Source organism: Streptopelia decaocto, assembly GCF_964273445.1.
Source record: "Streptopelia decaocto genome assembly, chromosome: 8".
NCBI classification, from domain to species: domain Eukaryota; kingdom Metazoa; phylum Chordata; class Aves; order Columbiformes; family Columbidae; genus Streptopelia; species Streptopelia decaocto.
In genome coordinates, this window is record NC_138662.1 from 4,999,204 (window position 1) to 5,017,541 (window position 18,338).

General features: G+C 51.8%; 1 protein-coding gene across 3 annotated transcripts; it reads right to left on the reverse strand.

Moving 5' to 3' along the window:
* Nucleotides 1-1,837: 1,837 nt before the first annotated feature.
* On the reverse strand, nucleotides 1,838-18,330 carry GLYCTK (glycerate kinase). 3 transcript variants are annotated; one of them, XM_082059980.1, is made up of 8 exons: nucleotides 18,070-18,330; nucleotides 16,815-16,991; nucleotides 14,696-14,742; nucleotides 11,667-11,772; nucleotides 9,358-9,753; nucleotides 8,847-8,998; nucleotides 6,815-6,990; nucleotides 1,838-6,173 (listed from the first exon to the last, which is right to left on the reverse strand). In XM_082059980.1, the coding sequence occupies exons 5-8, from the start codon at nucleotides 9,642-9,644 to the stop codon at nucleotides 5,271-5,273; spliced, it is 1,518 nt and encodes a 505-aa protein (XP_081916106.1). In that variant the 5' UTR covers nucleotides 9,645-9,753; nucleotides 11,667-11,772; nucleotides 14,696-14,742; nucleotides 16,815-16,991; nucleotides 18,070-18,330; the 3' UTR covers nucleotides 1,838-5,270. The 3 variants fall into 3 exon arrangements, with proteins under 3 accessions (XP_081916106.1, XP_081916108.1, XP_081916107.1); XM_082059982.1 differs by lacking the exon at nucleotides 16,815-16,991; XM_082059981.1 differs by lacking the exon at nucleotides 11,667-11,772.
* Between the last annotated feature and the right edge of the window lie 8 nt (nucleotides 18,331-18,338).

An 18,338-nucleotide genomic window follows, 5' to 3' on the forward strand; every position in this document is an offset into this window, starting at 1 on the left:
GTCTCCTGGGCCAGTGAAATGAGGGAGGTTTGGTGCCATTCAGCAAGCAGGGTGTAGCTGTGCATCACTGCTGTGCTCTTTTTTAGTTAAAAGCCGCTCTTGCCTTCTTGGTGAATGTCTGGGCTGCATTGCATGAGTCTGTGCCCACCACACATACCCTCCTGCCGTGGGTGCTGCTCAGGGTGCTCCATCCTGCAGATGCCAAAATCGCTGCCAGGATGTGAGGCAGGAGGAGAAGAGACAGCACAAAATCCCCTTTCTGTTTGTTGGCTGCTGCTTGGCTCTATCCCCAGCATTGCTTGGGTGGGCTCCTGTGGGAGCTGCCCTATTCCCCCCCCGCCGACGCGGGCATGTGGGGCTGCCCATGGCAGCTGTGCCAGCATCGCTTGTAAGTGTTCACCGGGGCAATAGCTCCTCAGTTTCATTCCATCCATGTCCAACTTCCTAGCAGAGGATCCATGCTTGCTCACACCAGTGCCTGGCCCCCTGTCAAGGGCTGCTGCAGGTGGCCAGCAGCTGCTCCCAAGGGGCTGCCAGGGATTTGTGCTCTGACAGCCCATGCTGCTCGCTCCACCTGCTGGGCTCTCCTCTGCTTGGTCAGAGGGCAGAAGATGCTCCCACCACTGTGGGGAGTGGCTGGCTCATTTTTCTCTCCACGCCAGGGGGTTGTGGTACCCATTGCCTTGGTGGTGCTGATGAAGTCCCAGGGATGATGGTGGTGCAAGAAGGGGGAAGCCCCTGAAGGGTGATGCTCTGGGATGGTATGGGCAGAGGGGAGGTCTGGGTGCATCAAGGGCAAGTCTTGTCTCGGCTCCAAGGGGGTGCCTGGGGTAGGAGAGCGTCCATTAGCTGGGAGCAAGTGCTGATACCTGCAGGATGCCCTCTTCAGTGGTTCTGGGGCCTCCCACGCTTTTTCCTGGCTGAAATCTCTCCTCTCTTTGTTTTCAGGCTTCTTTGTCTCCCCGTGGACCATGCATAGTGTCTGGGTGGGCTCCTGGGGCCCAGCCACATCCCCCCGGGGGCCGTGGCAGCCACTGCAGAGGGACCAGCCTGTCGCCCCACCAGCATGGAGCAGCTCATGGCCTGCTGTCTTGTATGGCTTTTTATTCCTATGTGATTATACATCCCACTTCATATAGGGATTGAAGCCGTGCAATACACTGGGGTACTACGGCAGAGTGGGAGCTGGCCTTAGAGGAGCCACCAAAGCTGTCCCCGGGGTGCTGGAGGAGGGTGCTGGCCTTAGCCGAGGCTTCGTCCTGCATCCCTGGCTCCCCAGCCCTCTTGGGGGGCAGGTGAGGGGTGCAGGCTGCTTTGGGGTGAGGCCAGCACAAGCTCCCTCGTGCAAGGGTGACCTGATTCTGCGTCTGCTGTGAAGAGCCCCAGCGGCTGCGTGGGTGGGCTCAGCCCTGGGGAGACCCCAGCTTTGCTCCTGCCCCCCAGGAGAGGGGCAGAGGGTATGGGCACTGGAAGGAGATGCTGCCAGCAGGAGGAGGAGGATGAAGATGAAGAAAAGGAGGAAGGAGCTGGGGAACAGCTGTGGCAGCAAGGGCTGCCCCACGCATAATGCTCCTCAAAGTTTCTCAAGGGGCCTTAGCCACTCTTTCAAGGTTTGTGTTAAATCTGTCACATTAGCGAAAATAGTGAAAATTACCCAGCTTGTGGAGGAGATGAAAGGCAGCCCCCTTCCAATCCCTCCATAAAGGAAGGGCCCCATTAACACCTAGTGAAATATTAGCCATTAATCAGGCTCCGTGCAAAATAAAACCATCCACATTTATCATTATTGGATCCTTAATGAAGTGATAATGGGAATGCTGGGGAGCTGTGATATTAATGTCTCCTAAGAGGCAAGAGCAGAGCCAAGGGCGGCAGCCAAGATTTTTAATTTACTGCCAAAAGCTCACGCTGTTAATAACGCAGTTACTTCTCCTGGCCATTAGCACTGTTTGGCTACAAGCAGCTCGCATAAGAGAGCAAACTGACCCTGAATGTGCCCAGGCTTTGCTTGCCCACTCCTTGCCCAGTGGCTGGGTGTGCTTTTCCTGACAGCTGTCCCTGTGTCCCCTGCCCACGTACAGGGATGTGGCCTGGGAGCTGTTGGCAGTCTCCTTCTTGGAGGTTGGCTGGTATAGAAAGAGTTTTGCTTTTCCAGTGAAAAGAGCAGGGACTGGGAGCAGGGACCAAGCAGCTCTTGTTGTCCTTGCTCTTTCTGTGACTTGTCTCCTTAGGCACAAGAACCCTGGAACCAGGACAGTGTGGAGCTCATCTCAGTATGGCCCACACACTGGGATCACTTGGTGTGACTGCAGTCCCACCCTGGGTTTCTTCATTTACCCGGGTACGCTCAGGCGATGCTGATATCCCACCCAGGACCGCATGGGCAAGCTGCAAATCCTTGCTCAGCTATGGTGACTCACTCAGGTTCCCCAGGGGAAGGTCATCACTTCTGGCAGGCTCCAACAGCCCAGAGGCAAATGGGTACTTGGCAGGTAAGCGATGCTGCTGTGTCTTTAGATGCAACTGTTATCTCACAAATCCTTGCAAAACCCGAGCAGTGCAGCCCAAATGTATGCTGGCTCATGCGCAGGGTCTTCTGCAGTCGGTGGAGGGACCGTGGGTCAGACTGGCCTTGGAGCAGTAACAGGCAATTCTGTGCTGAGCATTGTCCAGAAGGATAAAAAGATGCAGTGTTTATAAAGGGTTCACATGCTCCAGAGCACCTTTCCTCCCTGTGTAGAAGATGCACAAGGTCTACCCAAGCAATATGTCAGAAGTGGAGCTTTCATCTCTCCAGGTAGAGGCATCAGAAGAGGAAAAATGTTTCTGTAATGTGTGTGTCCTTGGCCAACCTCCCCCTGTCCTGCTATCTCATTAGAAAAGAAGGGATAAGAAGAAAAGCCGTACACAGAGGCCAAGCGAATGTAGATGTGAAGTGCACTTCAAACGGCTCCATGCTTTCAACAAACCTTTTATCAGTCTTCTCTCCCCCCCAACACAAACTCTTTTAATCACTAGTGAAAAGCCACTGTTTAGAAAGCAAGGACACTGCTCAGAGCACTTGTGGTAGGCATTTCCCAGGAGAAGCCAGCGAGACCAGCCTGAGGTCTTCTGAACTTGACTGTGATGGAGCAGCTCCAAGGACCATCCCAGCGCTCAGCAGTGTGGCAGGGCACAGGGCTCAGGCAGAATGGTGACACTGTGCCCAGGCTGGCACCTGGACCTGCTGCTCAAGGTGCCAGTGATCCTTCTGCCAGACACCCCAGGCTGAAACTGAAGTAACTCTAGATTTCACTGGAGCAGAATTGGATGGGAAGCATTGACATTTTGGGGGGAGATCTAGCCAGTTATCCTGGCTGGAGCCAACACTTCCTGCCTGTATTGCTGCCTGTGCTGGTGCCCCCACATGCTGGTCATGCAGCAAAAGCCAAATGCTCCAAAACCCGCTGGTGACCTCTGGAGAAAAATGTACAGCACAAAGCAGCTTCTCCTGTACAACCACCACCTGATGTTACGGAGGCACAGCAAACCTTGTAACACTTGGCAGGTTTCTTACAGGAGATCTCAAAGCTGTTTTCCAGCATGAGCAAATTCAGGCATGTTACAGAAGACCTTCAGACTCTGAGGACAAATAAGATGAGTGGATGAGTTTAAACCACTGGGGTAAGACTGAGCTTTTGCCTTGACACTACGCCTGAGCTGTGGCCCAGACACTCCAGCTGCCAGCCTGGCATCGATACTGGGCCCTGTGACAGTGCTGCTGATGTCCCTTCAAAACCAAAGCAGGAGGTGTCGCATCCTCCTCAAAAATCCACCCTCCAATCCACCTTGGAGCACGGTGCAGAACGGCTGTTCAGTGAGACACCACGACTCGTGGTGTTGGCAGGACGGTGTATTTATGTCATGAGATGAGATCAGCCACACGGAGTAGGTCTGTTTGGAAGGAGTCTGAGTCAAGCGTGTCCTATTAAATTAGGGCTGAATTTTCCAAGGAGCTCAGCTCTGTAACAAACAGGCAGATAGTCAAAAGGAGTTGGATGTGTTGGGTCATACTGGCTGCTGAGCTGAAGTCCTTTGAATATCCAGCCAAAACCATCACCCTGCCTGTTGCTACATGCAGAGCCCTTCTGAAATCCAGCCCCATTGTGGGCTCCATGTCCTGGGAAACTCGGCTCATCTCTGTTCTCCCACATATTGCACTGCATAGGTGACAAAACTGTGATAACCACTGCATACTCATACATGTGGGGGAGCAGCTCCCAGTCAAATCACAGCTCCAGCAGCTCTGCCCTTTGATCAGCTCAGCAGCGTGGGTCAGGAGAGCCGAGTGTGAAGGTTTCCTTGCCTTTTGTTCTGCGGAGTTAATCAGAGTGACAGCGACTTCTGCCTCAGCGCAGAAGAAAGGTCAGTGGTTCAGGCTGGATGTGCGACTTTTCTAGGCAGCTGGAAAACACGACCGTGAAAGCTCATAGCCTCGCAGTATCCCCGCTACTGGCATGGAGGCTCTCCTGACAGAGACGGCAGCGAAGATGTCCCCATGGAAGGAAGGAGACTGAAGAAGGGCTGGCTCACCACTGCACCTCAGTTGTCCCCTTCCCTATGCTGCACAGTGAAGGTAAATCACCCTCTGTGTCACTGTCACTGCTTTCATGTCCCACAGCCAGGATGAAACACTGCTCTTGGCCGCCATGCCCCTCAGCTGTGCTGCTGGGTGAGCGCTGTGCTGGGCCGGGGGGCTCCGCGGCACCTCAGGCATGCGGGTGTGGGAGGAGCCGCGGGGCTCTGCGCTGGCACGGGGAGCGGTTGATGGGGGTCTCCTGCCCACCGCATCCTCCCAGCACCCCCATGCCTGCAGCAGAGCAGGCCTTGCAGTTGCTTTTACATCCTTCAGTCGCTGTGATGCGCTTCAGTGAATCTGCAAAAGCCCCTGATGAGCTGCTTTTGAGCTGGAGGTGCCCCAGCCGTGGTGAGGGCTCTCCCTGGCAGCCGTGCCATGGCCCTGTTTTCCCCACATCTTTTAGCTATATCTTAAGCAGTCACAGGAGTGGTGGCTATGAGCAGAAGTGTTAAATGCGGCCTCCGTGTCCGTAATATGATCTCTTACCTTCCTCTGATCCCAATTACATGTGCTGGCTTTTGCTGTCAAAAGATATTAGCAGCCTCAACAGTGAGTCCTAATTTAAGTAGTTTACGTTTGTCTGCAGTGTTGCAATGCCTTTATTTTCCCCAAGTCTTAATGAAATGCATCTGGATATCTGCAGAGGGAGCTCTCATGATCTCTCCATGGCTCTAATCAAAATGGCCTGGATATCCATGACATTGGTGCCCGTCAAGCCTGTCACCAGGAGATGACGCCCATCTTGGAACTGGCTGAAGAACGTATAGGAGTCGTTGTTGTTGAGAAATGCCTCCACGTCGAGGCCGTCCCGCAGCGCCTCGCGCACCAGCTCGGGGCTGCAGAAAGCCCCTGCCGCCTCCGTTGGCCCATCCTGCCCGTCTGTGCCCCCGCTGAGGAAGACAACGTCACACCTCGCGAGGCTCCTGCCTTCCGCAGCCTGGGCCTGGTGCAGCCCCAGCCCCACGCGCAGGGCCAGCTCCTGGTTCCTGCCTCCCTTGCCGGTTCCTCGCAGCTGAACCGTGGTTTCTCCGCCAGCCAGGATGCACACTGGTCTTTCAGGTCCTAACCCTCGCATGGCCTGCAGGAACTCGGCAAGGTTCAAACCCGGGATGTCCAGCTCTGCCGCCAGCTGCAGGAGATTCCCTCTCGCCTTGTCGCCCTGGGGCCCTTCTCCAAGGCCAGCGAAGCCCAGGCAGCCCAGCTGGACCAGCTGGCAGTACAGCGCGGCGACGCGGCCGACCTCCCCGCAGATCGCTGCGCTCAGGATCAGAGTCGCGTAGCCCAGGCCCTCAGCTTGGCGTTTGGCCTCATCTAAAGCCAGCGCATTTGACCCGATTATGACATTGCAAACGTGGGAGTAGTCTTCAGGAGCGGTGGGCTTGGTGGGAGAGTGGGACAGGACCGTTTCCACTGACTCGGGCAGGCTTTGCAGCAGGTTGTATTTGGTGAGTATCTGAAGGCAGTCTTGGATGCTGTGGGAGCTGGCAGCAGTGGGGCCACTTGCTATGATGTCCAGGGGGTCACCGATCACATCAGAAAGGATGAGGCTCACCACCTACCAAGAGAAACACCCACAGATCATAGCAGGAGGCAGAGACAGGTGACCACACAAGAGCCCTGGCATAAGCGCTGCTCTGAGTTACACCTGCACCACCCGTGTGTCAAAGCAGATGGAAACGGGCAGATCTTGGGCCATTTTTGTTTTACAGTCCTGTGAAAGTCACCTTGCCCTACTTGAACCCACAAACCTACAATGTCCTTTGATGCTGGACCACCAGACTGGAAGATGTAACCTGCGACACTGCACTTGTCAGGCTGGTAACCTAGTGAGGGTTCAGCACACATTGAGAACAGCCCTGAGGGGAGCCAAGGGTCGTACCCAGCCTTGAAAGCGTTGTGGTGCAGCCACCAGCACATTGGAAGCGCCTGCTAGGTGAGGGCTGGGGACTGCTGAGAGTGGTGTGATGGGATGGCTGACATCTGCAGAATCTGAATTCCCCCTGCTCCACCTCTGTGTCCCTGAGCGCTTGGGTCCTCAGTGAAATCTGAGCCACAGAGTCCCAAAACAGTGTGCAGAAGTTGTTCGCACAGTAAGGAGAAAAAAAACCTGCATGCATGCTTAGGTCAGTTGATTAAACCCCTATTTTGAGGGCAGATGGGTGACCTCTGAGCAAGCAGGGGCTTCGCCCCGGTTACCTGTGCAGGATATGCAAGCCGGGCCAACCCCCCACCCTTCAGCAAGGACAGAGTCTTCCGGACAATGTTCAGCTCCTGTATGGCAGCTCCTTGGGAAGCCAGTGTCTTTGTGAGCTTCTCCTTCTCTTCAAGAAGGATGGGCGGGATGGGAGCAGGCAGTAGGGCTGATCCACCCCCTAGGATGCAGAAGAGATGGCAAGGACATCAGGAGAGCAGGAGAAGGAGGACAGAAGGAAAGAAAGGCTGTTCAATGCCTTTCCTGTGCACTGTGGGAATGCAGAGGTGATTGGGGAACTACACTGACATCTCTGGACAATTCAGTCTTCTTCACCAATGGGTTTTAGTCCCTGCTGCCCTGCACTGCCTGGAGCCAGCTACACTTCACCCAGGCAGCGTAAACCTCAGCGTACCCAGGTGCTGCGTGCCTGCAGTGGTGCGAGGATGATGGAGAAGGGCCAGCAATTACTACCCCTATTTTACACTATACAATTACACTACCAGGCTGCTAGCGTGTCACCATGCTGATTTTCAGGGACTACCTGGATGGGTGAGCAGGGAGCACAGACTCCATGACTCAATGCTAAGCAGATGGAGAAACTGCCTGCTTTGCTGCCTCCATTTATTCAGGGCAGTGTGTAAAACCACCAGCTACAGATGCAGCAAGATTGGAAACTGCTGAACTGCACTCAGCTAGGCTTGGGAGGAAAGAGAAAGTAACACAAAGGACAAAGCACACCCAGAATCTAGTATGATAACCTCATCGATGGGAATCCTGTCTGATACAAGTGAGCATTGGAAATGTGGAAAAAAAAAAGGCAAGAAAAATATTATAATGGAAAAGTGGAATAGCTGGAAAATAACAGAGTAGAAAGGAGCAAGATCTGAGCAGAGAGGGAATGTGCACAGAAGTACAGCTGAAAGCTACTGTCAAAAGGCAAAGCCTGCTCAGAGGTTTGAGGCAAATCAGCATCAATAAAACATGACGAGCAAGGAAAACAAATGCAAATGCCTGTGTTTCAGTCAATAGTCAGGGATCTAGCTGAGAGGCAGGAGCAGTTGGAGACCGGCTGCTGTGTGGGAGTGCATGTGCATAGGGAGCCGCAGCCACAGGGAGATCCTGAACAGGCTCCCTGCGGGGCTGAGGAGCCTCTTGGAGATCCCCACAGCCAAAGGACAGGAGGGAGCCCAGGGGAATCCCAGCAAGCGCAGCTGGATCCCAGTCACTTGGGTGTTTGCCTAATGGCACTGCTCTCTCTGTAGCAGGTCAGGCTTCAGCATCCACACAGGAGCAATCACTGAGCAGAAGAGTCCCCAAGGGGTTTCTGCAGAGCTGCCCTGAGCCCTGCATGCTTTGCCCTGTGACACCCCCTCACCCAGCTGAGCTCAGGCTGTGGCGATGTCACTGCTTCCCTCTGATGCACAGTATTCACCTTCCTTATGCAGCCCTGGCAGAGCCAGGGCCTGGGGATGTTGTCCCAGCTGTGCTCAGGGCTGTCCCTGCAAGGCATGCAGATTGCTGCGTCAGAGCCTGGAGGCCTCATTTCCACTGCCTGGGAAGCAGTGAAGCCTTGGGAAGGGTCAGTTCCAAATCTCAGCTTATAAATTCACACCTCTGCATAAATTCAGAGCGTGTAAGTCCACCAGGTGGTTACTTCTCCAAGTCTGCATCCCCAAATATAAGGAGGGGGCAGAAAAACGGCATCTTCTTGCCAAGGGCTGAGAGCAGCTGTCAGGCTGTGCCCAGAGGTGCCATCTCACAGCAGTGACGCAACCACAGGACTCAGCTGTGCAACGCAGCGCCTCCCCAGTGCTGGGAGGCAGCGTGTCCACTGCAGCAGCAAGGAGGCCCCTGCCCTCCCCTGCTGCATCCCTGGAAAAAGGCTGGTGGGAGAAGGGAGAGGACAAATCACAGAGGTGCGAGTGTCAGTGTGGAGGGGCTGGTGTGGCACAGTGCTCCTCTGCTGCAGGGCACGTGTGGGCAGGCAGCTGGGGGACCCTCAGCAGAGCCCGTTCCCTGGGATCCCCACACTACCTGAGATGAGCACAAGGAGCAGATCATCTGCGGTCAGACCCTCAGCCAGCTCCTGGATGGCAACGGCTCCCTTCAGAGCTTCTTGGTCTGGGAGGTTGTTCTTGGCACCTTCAATGACCTGGATTTTGCTGTGTGGCTTCAGCAGCATCTCCCTGGTGAGGTAAGAAATGCGGTCACGCCACTGACACGTGCACCTACACAGGCAGCCAGGCTGTCACTCAGCAGGGAAATGGGCCTGATGCACCAGAGGCACCCAGCGAGTGACCAGGACGGGGAGGTGGCCTTTGCTGAGCATCTCTTCCCTAGGGCTGGGGTGGCAGCACATCCAGCACAAGAGATGGGCTGTGTCACTGGTGTCACTGGGATGTGAAGGTGGTTGAAGAGCAGGTGGACAGGGTGGGTGCCAGAGGAAGGGCAGCTGGAAAGGACTGAGGGGGGTCACAGCAACATTCCCCAGACAATAAATCTGGCAGCCTACTCCCCGAAACTGTCCTGACACAACCCCCCTTACTGCATTCGCGCTCGCTGCAGGCTGTTCTGGATGCCCAGCGGCACATTGACGATCCCCCGAACGAGGTGGTCTCCCAGGATCTCTTCTGCTGCTGCAGCCATCCCCAGCACAGCTTTGCCGAAACCCACCAGGTACAGGTCCCTCTTCACTGGAAAGGCCCGTCCCTTCACCAGCAGCTGAGGACACCCGTCTCCCTGGAGCTTCAAGGCGCTCTTCAGCATCGGGGCTGGTCGGACAGTGCCCACCGCGCTGCGGAAGAGGGACAGGGCATGCTCGCACAGGGACATGCTGCACAGGGTGGCCAGGCTGAGTCGATCTGCTTGGTGGGGTGGGCTTGTATGCGTTCCGCTGACCCTGGTGAGTTCTTGAGAGCTGGAGCAGCCGACACCCCCCAACCTGCAAGGGACGGTGAACAGTTTTGTTGGCAGAAGAGACAGGACTGTCACAGAGAGAGCAGGGAGGGCAAAACATGAACCGTGGAGCTCTAGCTCCTGTTTCCTCTAGATTAAGGTGCCATATCAACAGGGTTTACAAACCTCTCCCCAGGCAGGAGGGAGGGAAGGACAGTGTCACATTCAAACTACCTGCCAGCTGGTGGCTCCCTTGCAATCCCGTCACCTCCCACAGGGAATGTGAGCCCTGCCAGCAGCTTCTCCATCACTGCAGCTTTGACCCTGGCAAGCCATCATTTCTATTTGCTCAGCGTTTGATGCCTTTCCAAACTGTGGAAGCTGCTCTCTGTCCTGGAGAGAGTAAGGCATCTGTGTGGAACAGCTTTTCACTACATTAACTCCGTTCCTCATGCTAGCCAAACGCTGATCTCATTCTCCGGCTGCACGTTGCCCCATGTGTCCCTGCAGCACCAGGCACAAACTTAGGAGAAACAAGAGGCTCGCTGGCTGCCTGATCCCGTGCTGCTGGTGGCCACAGAGAGACCAGTAATGACATTTCCCCACCAAACAGCAAATTAACACAAGGCTTCACTTGTCCTTATTTTTTAGTCCCCTTGTTATCCACTGAAATTATATTTAGAGCCCAAATAAGACTTCAGATCCAGGCAAAGTTGCCAGCTGTGTCTGTGAAGTCCCACTGGAGCTGGCCTCTGCTTAATATGAGCATTATATGCAACAGATCTGCATGTGGATCGAATGATCTCAACTGCGCAAGAGCAGACACTTATGTTGATGGAGGAAAGGCAGCCCCTGCCAGCACACTCACATCTATTCCCTCACAGCGCTTCTCCTCCTTTTTGTCAACTGGCAGCAAGTTCACTGCTGGTTTCTCAGGATCAAAGACCCTTGTGATCTGCATCTCTCCCGCTCATGGCAATTACGGCAGGGTTCTGGGACACTGAAACCGCCCAGGCAACACGCTCAATCCCAGACCCATTCAAATTACCTGAGAGAGTTAATCCTCTCTCTAGTAAATGGATGTGTTTCAGTGCAAGGCCAGTGTCTGGCTTCTTCTGGGAGAGCTCACGAGTCCAGAGGTCTCTTTGTCCTAACGCTTCCATAGTACTGCAAAGTGTTAATCATTAAGCCAGACAAGCTTTCCAACAGGTCCTCTGAGTCTAAATCTGCCTTATTTTGCTGCAAGCACCCAAACTCTCTGTGAAAACCTCTACAGAAGCACCTTCTCAGGCAATGAAACTTGGCACATTCTGAAACCTATTGGACAAGGAACTTGCAGGTAAAACTATATGCAGAATCATATGTTTGCTAGAGAAAAAAATGCAAGGATCATTGAAGTTGGAAAAGACCCATAAGTCTAACCATTCAGTGCTTAGGAGAAACAGATTTTAAAAACAAAACCCAAGGCAGATATACTACCTGTCTATACCCCCTCTATATACTGGTCAGAAGGATTGGCTTTTCTATCACAATGACAGGTAAGAACAAAAGACCGGGTATCCTGACCACTTTCTTCCTAAACTCTTAAACTTAATGGCAGCCGACGCTGCCAGAAGTTTAAACTGCCAAGCCTCAGCCCTCTTACAATGAGGGCCGGAGTAAAGGTGCTAGCAGCAGTGAAGTCAGCTGCGCACCTCTCAGGAACTGAGATCAGCAGCTCCGCTCCCAGCAGGTCTGCGATGCACCTGGCAGCACAGTGCAATCAGAGGAAGGTGTTACAAATCAGAGGTGTGAGCTGCAACAGGGGGTTTGCAGAAGTGGCTGGAGAAAAAGGCTTAAATGGAGCCTGGGGAGTTTAAGGAAATAAAGCCCCGAAGCTTTTAAGAGGTTCTGGTTTCTGCCTTGATGTTTCTGTGCATGGCTGACCCTGAAGACCAGGGGAACCGAGCACAACCAAACCTGCAGCTGCGGCTCCAGTCACGCGTGCCCTCCCGGCAGCTCCGCTCGGCTCCAGACACCGCACAGCAGGCACGAGACGTTTAAAAGCAATCCTCTCCTACTGGAGCTGAAAATAATAAATGCCAGCTTAATTCTTCTGGTACTTGTGTACATACTGCTCCTGCTTGCTCTGGAAAGCATTTTGCTACAATAGCAGGTATGTAATCTGTTTTCTGCACTCTGAACTCAGATTATATTTTAACCATTGTGGCCTGATCCAGAGTCTGTGGAAGTCAGAACGTGTCCCATTGCTTTTGAGGATTTTAGGGCACACTGCCTGACGCTGACCTCAGTGCACAGGTGTAAATGCAGAGTAAATCTGGTGTAAAACCCCCTTGCAGTCAGAGGTTATCCAACTTTACACCAGCACAAGAGAGAGCTGAATTAGCTTGGGCAGTCTCTGTGTGTGACTCTGTTCCTTGTAAGCTCTGATTAGACACGCAGCCTCACTGGAGGCTCCCCTTGGAATGGGGGTGCTGCCAATGATGCCACAAAGCTGTTTCTTTGTGATTTATTTATACAGTCCTGGGTACTAAATGTCATCAGGGAACAGCTATAAATCGGGGCTATGAAATCCACTGTAGATATTAACAAAAAATAAAAGTCCTACTCATTTTACTAGGGCTTTAAAAACAAGATCAAAAGAACTGAATGTCACCCCACAGCAAGGCATAGGCGGCCTTGGAAAGAGAAATAATCCAAATGGCAGCTCTCAGACTAGCTCCACAGGTCTAGGAATGATGTAACTGCCATCAGCTGCTGCATATGGCACGTGGGGATATTACCTCCTCACTGCCCTGCATTTTCCTCTTCCCGCTGCTGGCTGGGAATCTGGGCTGGGAGAAGGGGCCGATGATGTGACTCGTAATTTCACGCACTAATCTTTGTTCCCTGGTTTCTCAGGGAAATCGCGTAGGGATGAACAAGCCCTCTTCAACATGGATATAAGGTGACATGCTATAGACACCAGTGGGGCTTGGGTTTTGCACCTTCCCTTTGTCTCTGCTTGGGATAATTTGGAGTTGGGGTATAGACAGTAATTTGGAAAGTTTTCTAGAAGTTTGCATTAAGCTTAGGAGGAAAGTGATGCCAAGAATTGCCCGTTTCAAAGAGAGCAGGAGGACTGTGAGAGGTTTAGATTAATCTCCTTTAAATTAAAACTTCCTCTGCTTTCACTGATTAATAATGTTCACCATCTACATACTTGTTTGCGTGCATTACCATTATAAGCTCTTTCTTCACAAGGCTCCTCCTTAAGCTTGCAGAAACTTCTACTGTTAACTCTCACAACAAAAAGCAGCAAAAACCCAGCTCCTCATTTTCACTATCCCTGGGAAAGAGGGAGGGAGAGGAGCTGGACTGTGATTAAATTCAGGCAAAGCACTAGTTTGTATTACCTTCCATTAACTTTTTAATTAAAGCAATTCTGCAGGCAAGAAGCCGAAGTCAGAGGGAGACAGAAACAATCCAGCACAAGGGGCAGAAACGTGGTAAGCTGCCAGGTAAATTGGCTGGTGGCGTGAGACCAAAAGCATGGACACAGGGGGGCAAAGTCTGAGCCATAAACTTGGAGTCACACTGGGGAGGAAAAGAGTGAACAAACGAGCTGGCCGTGCCTGTGCAGTGAGAAAAATGAGCCAGCGTCTCATTCTGTGGCAGGTCCTGGAAAGCCAGAAAAATATTCCCTTCTCAGGGCCAGTCTCCCACCGCTGGGCAGAGCTGAGCGATTCCAGGTGCTGTGCTTGGAGGTTTGTTCAAGGGTTTGCATCACAGGCTTTTGGTTTTCTTGAAGCTGGGGCAATCGGGCTTGTTGCAGGCCAACCCAACTGCACATCCTGCGCATTTCAGGTGCCACAAGGTCAGAGGATGCTGTGTATTCATGCTCTGGGATGGCAAATTTAACTTCAGGGGTGTCAGTTATTTCATGTCATCAGGACTTCTCTGGACTTCCCGCAGTTTGGCAATGACTGGTAGCTGGCCTGCCATGCACAGGGTCAACTCCAAAATCCCTGCGGGGCTTGGAAAAAAAATGAGATGGCGCTGGATCAAACTCCAATTGTTGGAGGATAATTCTGAGCTCAAGCTCTAAAAGACAGATTACATCTTTGTTACAGCAGCAAACTACCAGACATGGCAAATTTTAGCAGTGTCTCTTGCTACTCGTTTTTCTTGCTACATGACTTTCTTCTGGCCTCTTGGTACGTAAATTACCATTAGACTCACGAAGGCTTACCGCTTCCATTTTTCATGCATTACCACGGGAGTTTACCTATGAAGTACAACAGAGCAGAGATTTTACTGCCTTGAACTCCCATGTTCCCACTTACTGACACATCTTTTCTACCATTTGATATATCAACCTTAATTCGCCTGGTGAGCCCTGCTCAAACTCAAACTTGCTGCTCCAGATGGTCCCAAAAGCATTAAGAGAAAATTTTCCAGGAGATGCTCTGAACCCAGGAGGAAAACAAAGCAGTGAAGGTTTGTTCCAAGTGACTATCCTGGGGGGATTAGATGGGGGATTTTTCAAGACTAATCTCTTTAAATGAAAATTTCAGAATTTGATTAATTTTTTAATCTGCACATGGATTTGCATAAAATTACTGTGCTGCCTCCTTCACACTTTGTAAAAGAGAAAATGCCTGCAGCTGGGATGGATCAGTGCACCACCGGTCAGCAATGAAGGGTCCAGTACACAAGTGGGTGTGCAGGGACAGGGCGAAAGGTCCTTCTGCCCCCGCTCATGCTGGTGCTTCTGCATCCTTAGCCGAGACAAAGGATGACAGTCGACAGAAGGAGTACGAGGAGAGCAGAGAGCTGGACCGAGGGTTTGCCAGGCAGGCAAGGGAGAGAGTAGGATGGAGCACAAGTACCTTTGTTTCAAGAATATGCTGAGCTCTGAGAAACCCAGGAGTTGTAATTTCCAATACATGGTTTTCTATATGTTTCTTGGAAAAGAAATATGTTGCTCTTATGACTGATTTACTCACCAGAAAAGTGTCAGCAGGGTCTCTTTGCCTTTGATGGGGAATGTAGCCTAAGGCCAAACACAGGGAAGGTAAGTATTCAGTTCAGCATTTTATATATATAGATCAGTATTTTTAGTAAAAAAAAATAACTGAGTTTGACATATGCATCTTACTAGTTTTTCTAGGTCACACTCCCTTCGCTCCCTATATACCTTTTGGAAATGATTTTCCCATGCAGTGGGGATTGCAGGGCAGAAAAATTTTTCACTAAAAAAATCATTCTGTAGCTCAATGCAGAACCAGCACTACCCTGAAGCCAAGTCTGTGCCAAGTCTGCTTCCTTTCATGCTGTAATTTCTCAAGCTCCCTCTTCTGAGTCAACTTGCAATCAAAGTTGAGAGTCATTTAAAATACAGGGAAGGATCATAGTATTCTAGAGAAGATGAAAAGTTGCCAGCCTTGAGGACAGGAATAACAGAAATGGGTCGAAATTCAGTACTGCAAAATATAAGGTCATGCTCTTTGGGATTAATAGCAAAAATTATGAGCTCCTCAGTTGGAAATAATGTAAGAGGAGAAAGAGCCAGGAATATTAATCAGTCACAGGATGCCAATTACAGCTGCCCACTAGGCTGAGACAGCAGGCTGTGGGGAAAGCAGAAAGCAGCAGATGAAATCTACCTTGGCTTCAGTGAGGTTTTTAACACCTTTCTCATGAGCACACTGAAGAAGCGTGGGCTGGGCACACACACTGTTAGACTCGTTGGAAAACAGTTCGACCACTGGCTCAGAGGGTAGAAATCAGTGGCTCAGGGTCCAGTTGACAGTTGGCAATGAACAGGGACTCTGCTGGGGTTCATGTCACCCTATGTCTTCATTGGTGACCTGGAGCGTAGGGCAGAGTGCCTCATCTGGGGGCAGCACTGATGGAGCCACCTTCCAGAGGATCCGTGATAAACCCAAATTCTGGGCAAATGGAACAGAAATCTCATGGTGCCCAGCAAGGAGAAGGGTGAAGTTTTGCTGCTGGGGCAGGATTTCCACACTTCAGGTCAGGCTGGGAACCAAGTGGTGCAAACAACTAAGGAGCAACCTGATAGCAGCTACAACAACTACTTGAAGGATGGTTATAAAGACTTGCTAGTGGCAGGAAGTATAAGGAGGAGTAATGGCCACAGTTTGCAAGTCAGGATGTTCACATTGGACATGAGCAAAAAATTCTTTATAGTGGGGGTCACACAGCACTGGACCAGGCCACTCAGAGAAGCTGTGGTCTCCATGCAAGGTGGTTTTCAGGATTTGGCAAGACAAAGCCACAGCCAAGCTGATCTTGTACTGGACCTGCACTGAGCAGGAGGTGGAACAGGCAGCTCCAGAGGCCTCTTCTCCCCACACTCCTCTGATTCCATGTTGTTACAGCAGGGACATGTTCCAATGCTCCAGAGCATCAGGCTTAGTTTCAGGAGCCCAGCAAGACATGCCAAGTTGTAGGACATGAGTCCTCCACACAAGCCTCTAGTCATAACTGTTCCTGACAGAGAACCAATGCTCCAGCAGAGTCCAACAGAAATATATTTCCCCAAGCAGTGTTGTTTCCAGAAGCACTTCTCTGAAATTCCCATCCAGCCATCAGAGCAAGTATGGGGCTGTCTGTGTTGTACAGGTTATGGTGGAATCTAATATAGAAATGCATAGGTAGAATGACTGCATTTGATCAATATTACTCAAGCAGCAATTAAACATTTTTTTCCATTAACTAGTCTTGCAGGGGCATTATCCATAATTCCTACTTAATGTGACATTTTGCTAGGAGATTCAACTATCCTGCCAGATAAATTCCAGCTTGGTATAAACTGACAAACTAACTTCCAACAATTAGGAAGAAAGGCAGAAGAAAGAATAAAAAGGGAGTGACAAAACATCAAATCAACAACCCACGGTGTTATACAACTCTAAAACTTAGCTAAGTATTGGAGGTGTTTTGAAGTAAATTGCCTTATGATGGTATTGGTGAGTAACCTTCAGGGCCCACATGAGATAATCCAGGCTTTGATCACGCGATTTACAGCGTGCAGGAGGCGTGCCGCTCTGCACTTAAATCTCTCATCACACAAAAATCGGTTGTCAGTTCTGAACCAACCTGCAATGGGGTAGCTGACCCCGAGGCCCTCGGAAGTAACGAAGGTGTCTTTTGTTGAGTCTCCTTAGACTCCGGTGTGAAAATCTCGTCTCCGTTTCAAAGTAAAAATCAGTGAATCGTTCCCATGAGCCAATCACATCGCAGCATAAGAGGGTGAATCACATTAGGTGCCTACACCTGTAAGGGTGAACTCTAGTAAGCAAACAGCAAAAGCAAGTCAATTGTTTCACTAAATTGTAAATCCGCATAAGATAATTAAGCAGGTTTGAATGACGTGCAAGCAGAACTCTGAAAATAGTTCACAGACTTACTGTTATTTGACCACAGGAGGGCAATATCATTCTAAAAGCAAAACCAAACTCTATTCTCGAGACTATGAAAGGAAAATGCAATTAACATTTATGAGGCATCTATTGTTTATTTTTTTTTTTTTCATTCTGAGTTTCTGGGGGACTGAAATGACAAAAGATCTGGTATTCTTCTAAAATTAAAATAGTGGGGTGCTGGAAATCTTCATGGGGTGAGAGATTCTCACAGCTGCTGCTACACTCACATGTACAAAAATGTGAACATAGAGCCTGACGTGAAGATTCATGATAGAAAAAAATAACAGTTCCAAGGTGTCTGCATTGGAGCACCAGCCCCCAAAGCCACAGTGACCTCCCCAAAGGTTGTGTGTGTGCTGCTCACCTTCTACTGGCATCTTACGAGGTGTTAAGACCACAGTGCTACAGCTGTGGGGCTTCTCTAGTACTGCTGGGGGGCTGGGTTTTAGAATAATAAAATGTACTGGGAAATAAAAATGTGTAATGACTGGACTGAAAGTAGGGGAAGAACGAGTGAGGTCATCACGGTGTATTTCACAGGAGGGGACCGAGCCCTGGCCTGGCAGCGGCAGCAAACTCCTGCCGCCAAGGAGCTGCGCCCCGGGCTGTCACTGCAGGTCCCGGGGAGGGATCCCCGCCTGCCACTGCGTGTGCCCGCGGGACCCCCGCCTGTCACTGCGGGCCCCGGGGAGGGACCCCCGCCTGTCACTGCGGGCCCCGGGGAGGGACCCCCGCCTGTCACTGCGGTTACTGCGAGTTACCACGGGAAACACAGGGAAATATGTAACATTCGCTACTGGGCGCGTTACCAGCAGCATGAATCTCGTCCCCGGAGGCCGCGGAAGCGCGCCTTGACACCCCCCCCCCCCCGCCCGGCCCCTACGACACTCAGGGGCCCCGCCCTGCCCGGCACCGGAAGTGACGCCCACCTTAGCGGCGTGAAGTCGTTGCCCGCTCTACGGGATGACGTCATGCCCTCAACCCGACTTCCCTGCTACACGCGAGATGGGTGGGTAATGGCAGTCTCGCTCCGCCCCGCCGCAGCCGCCTGGTCCTGCCCTGGGTCTCCCCTTCCCAGCTCGGGCCCCGCGAGGGTGGAGGACGCCAACAGCCACCCGGGACTGGGGGAGGACAGGCCTTCCTGCCACGCTCAATATGGCCGCCGGGCACCGCTCCCCTGTCCCAGCAGGCCGTGCGC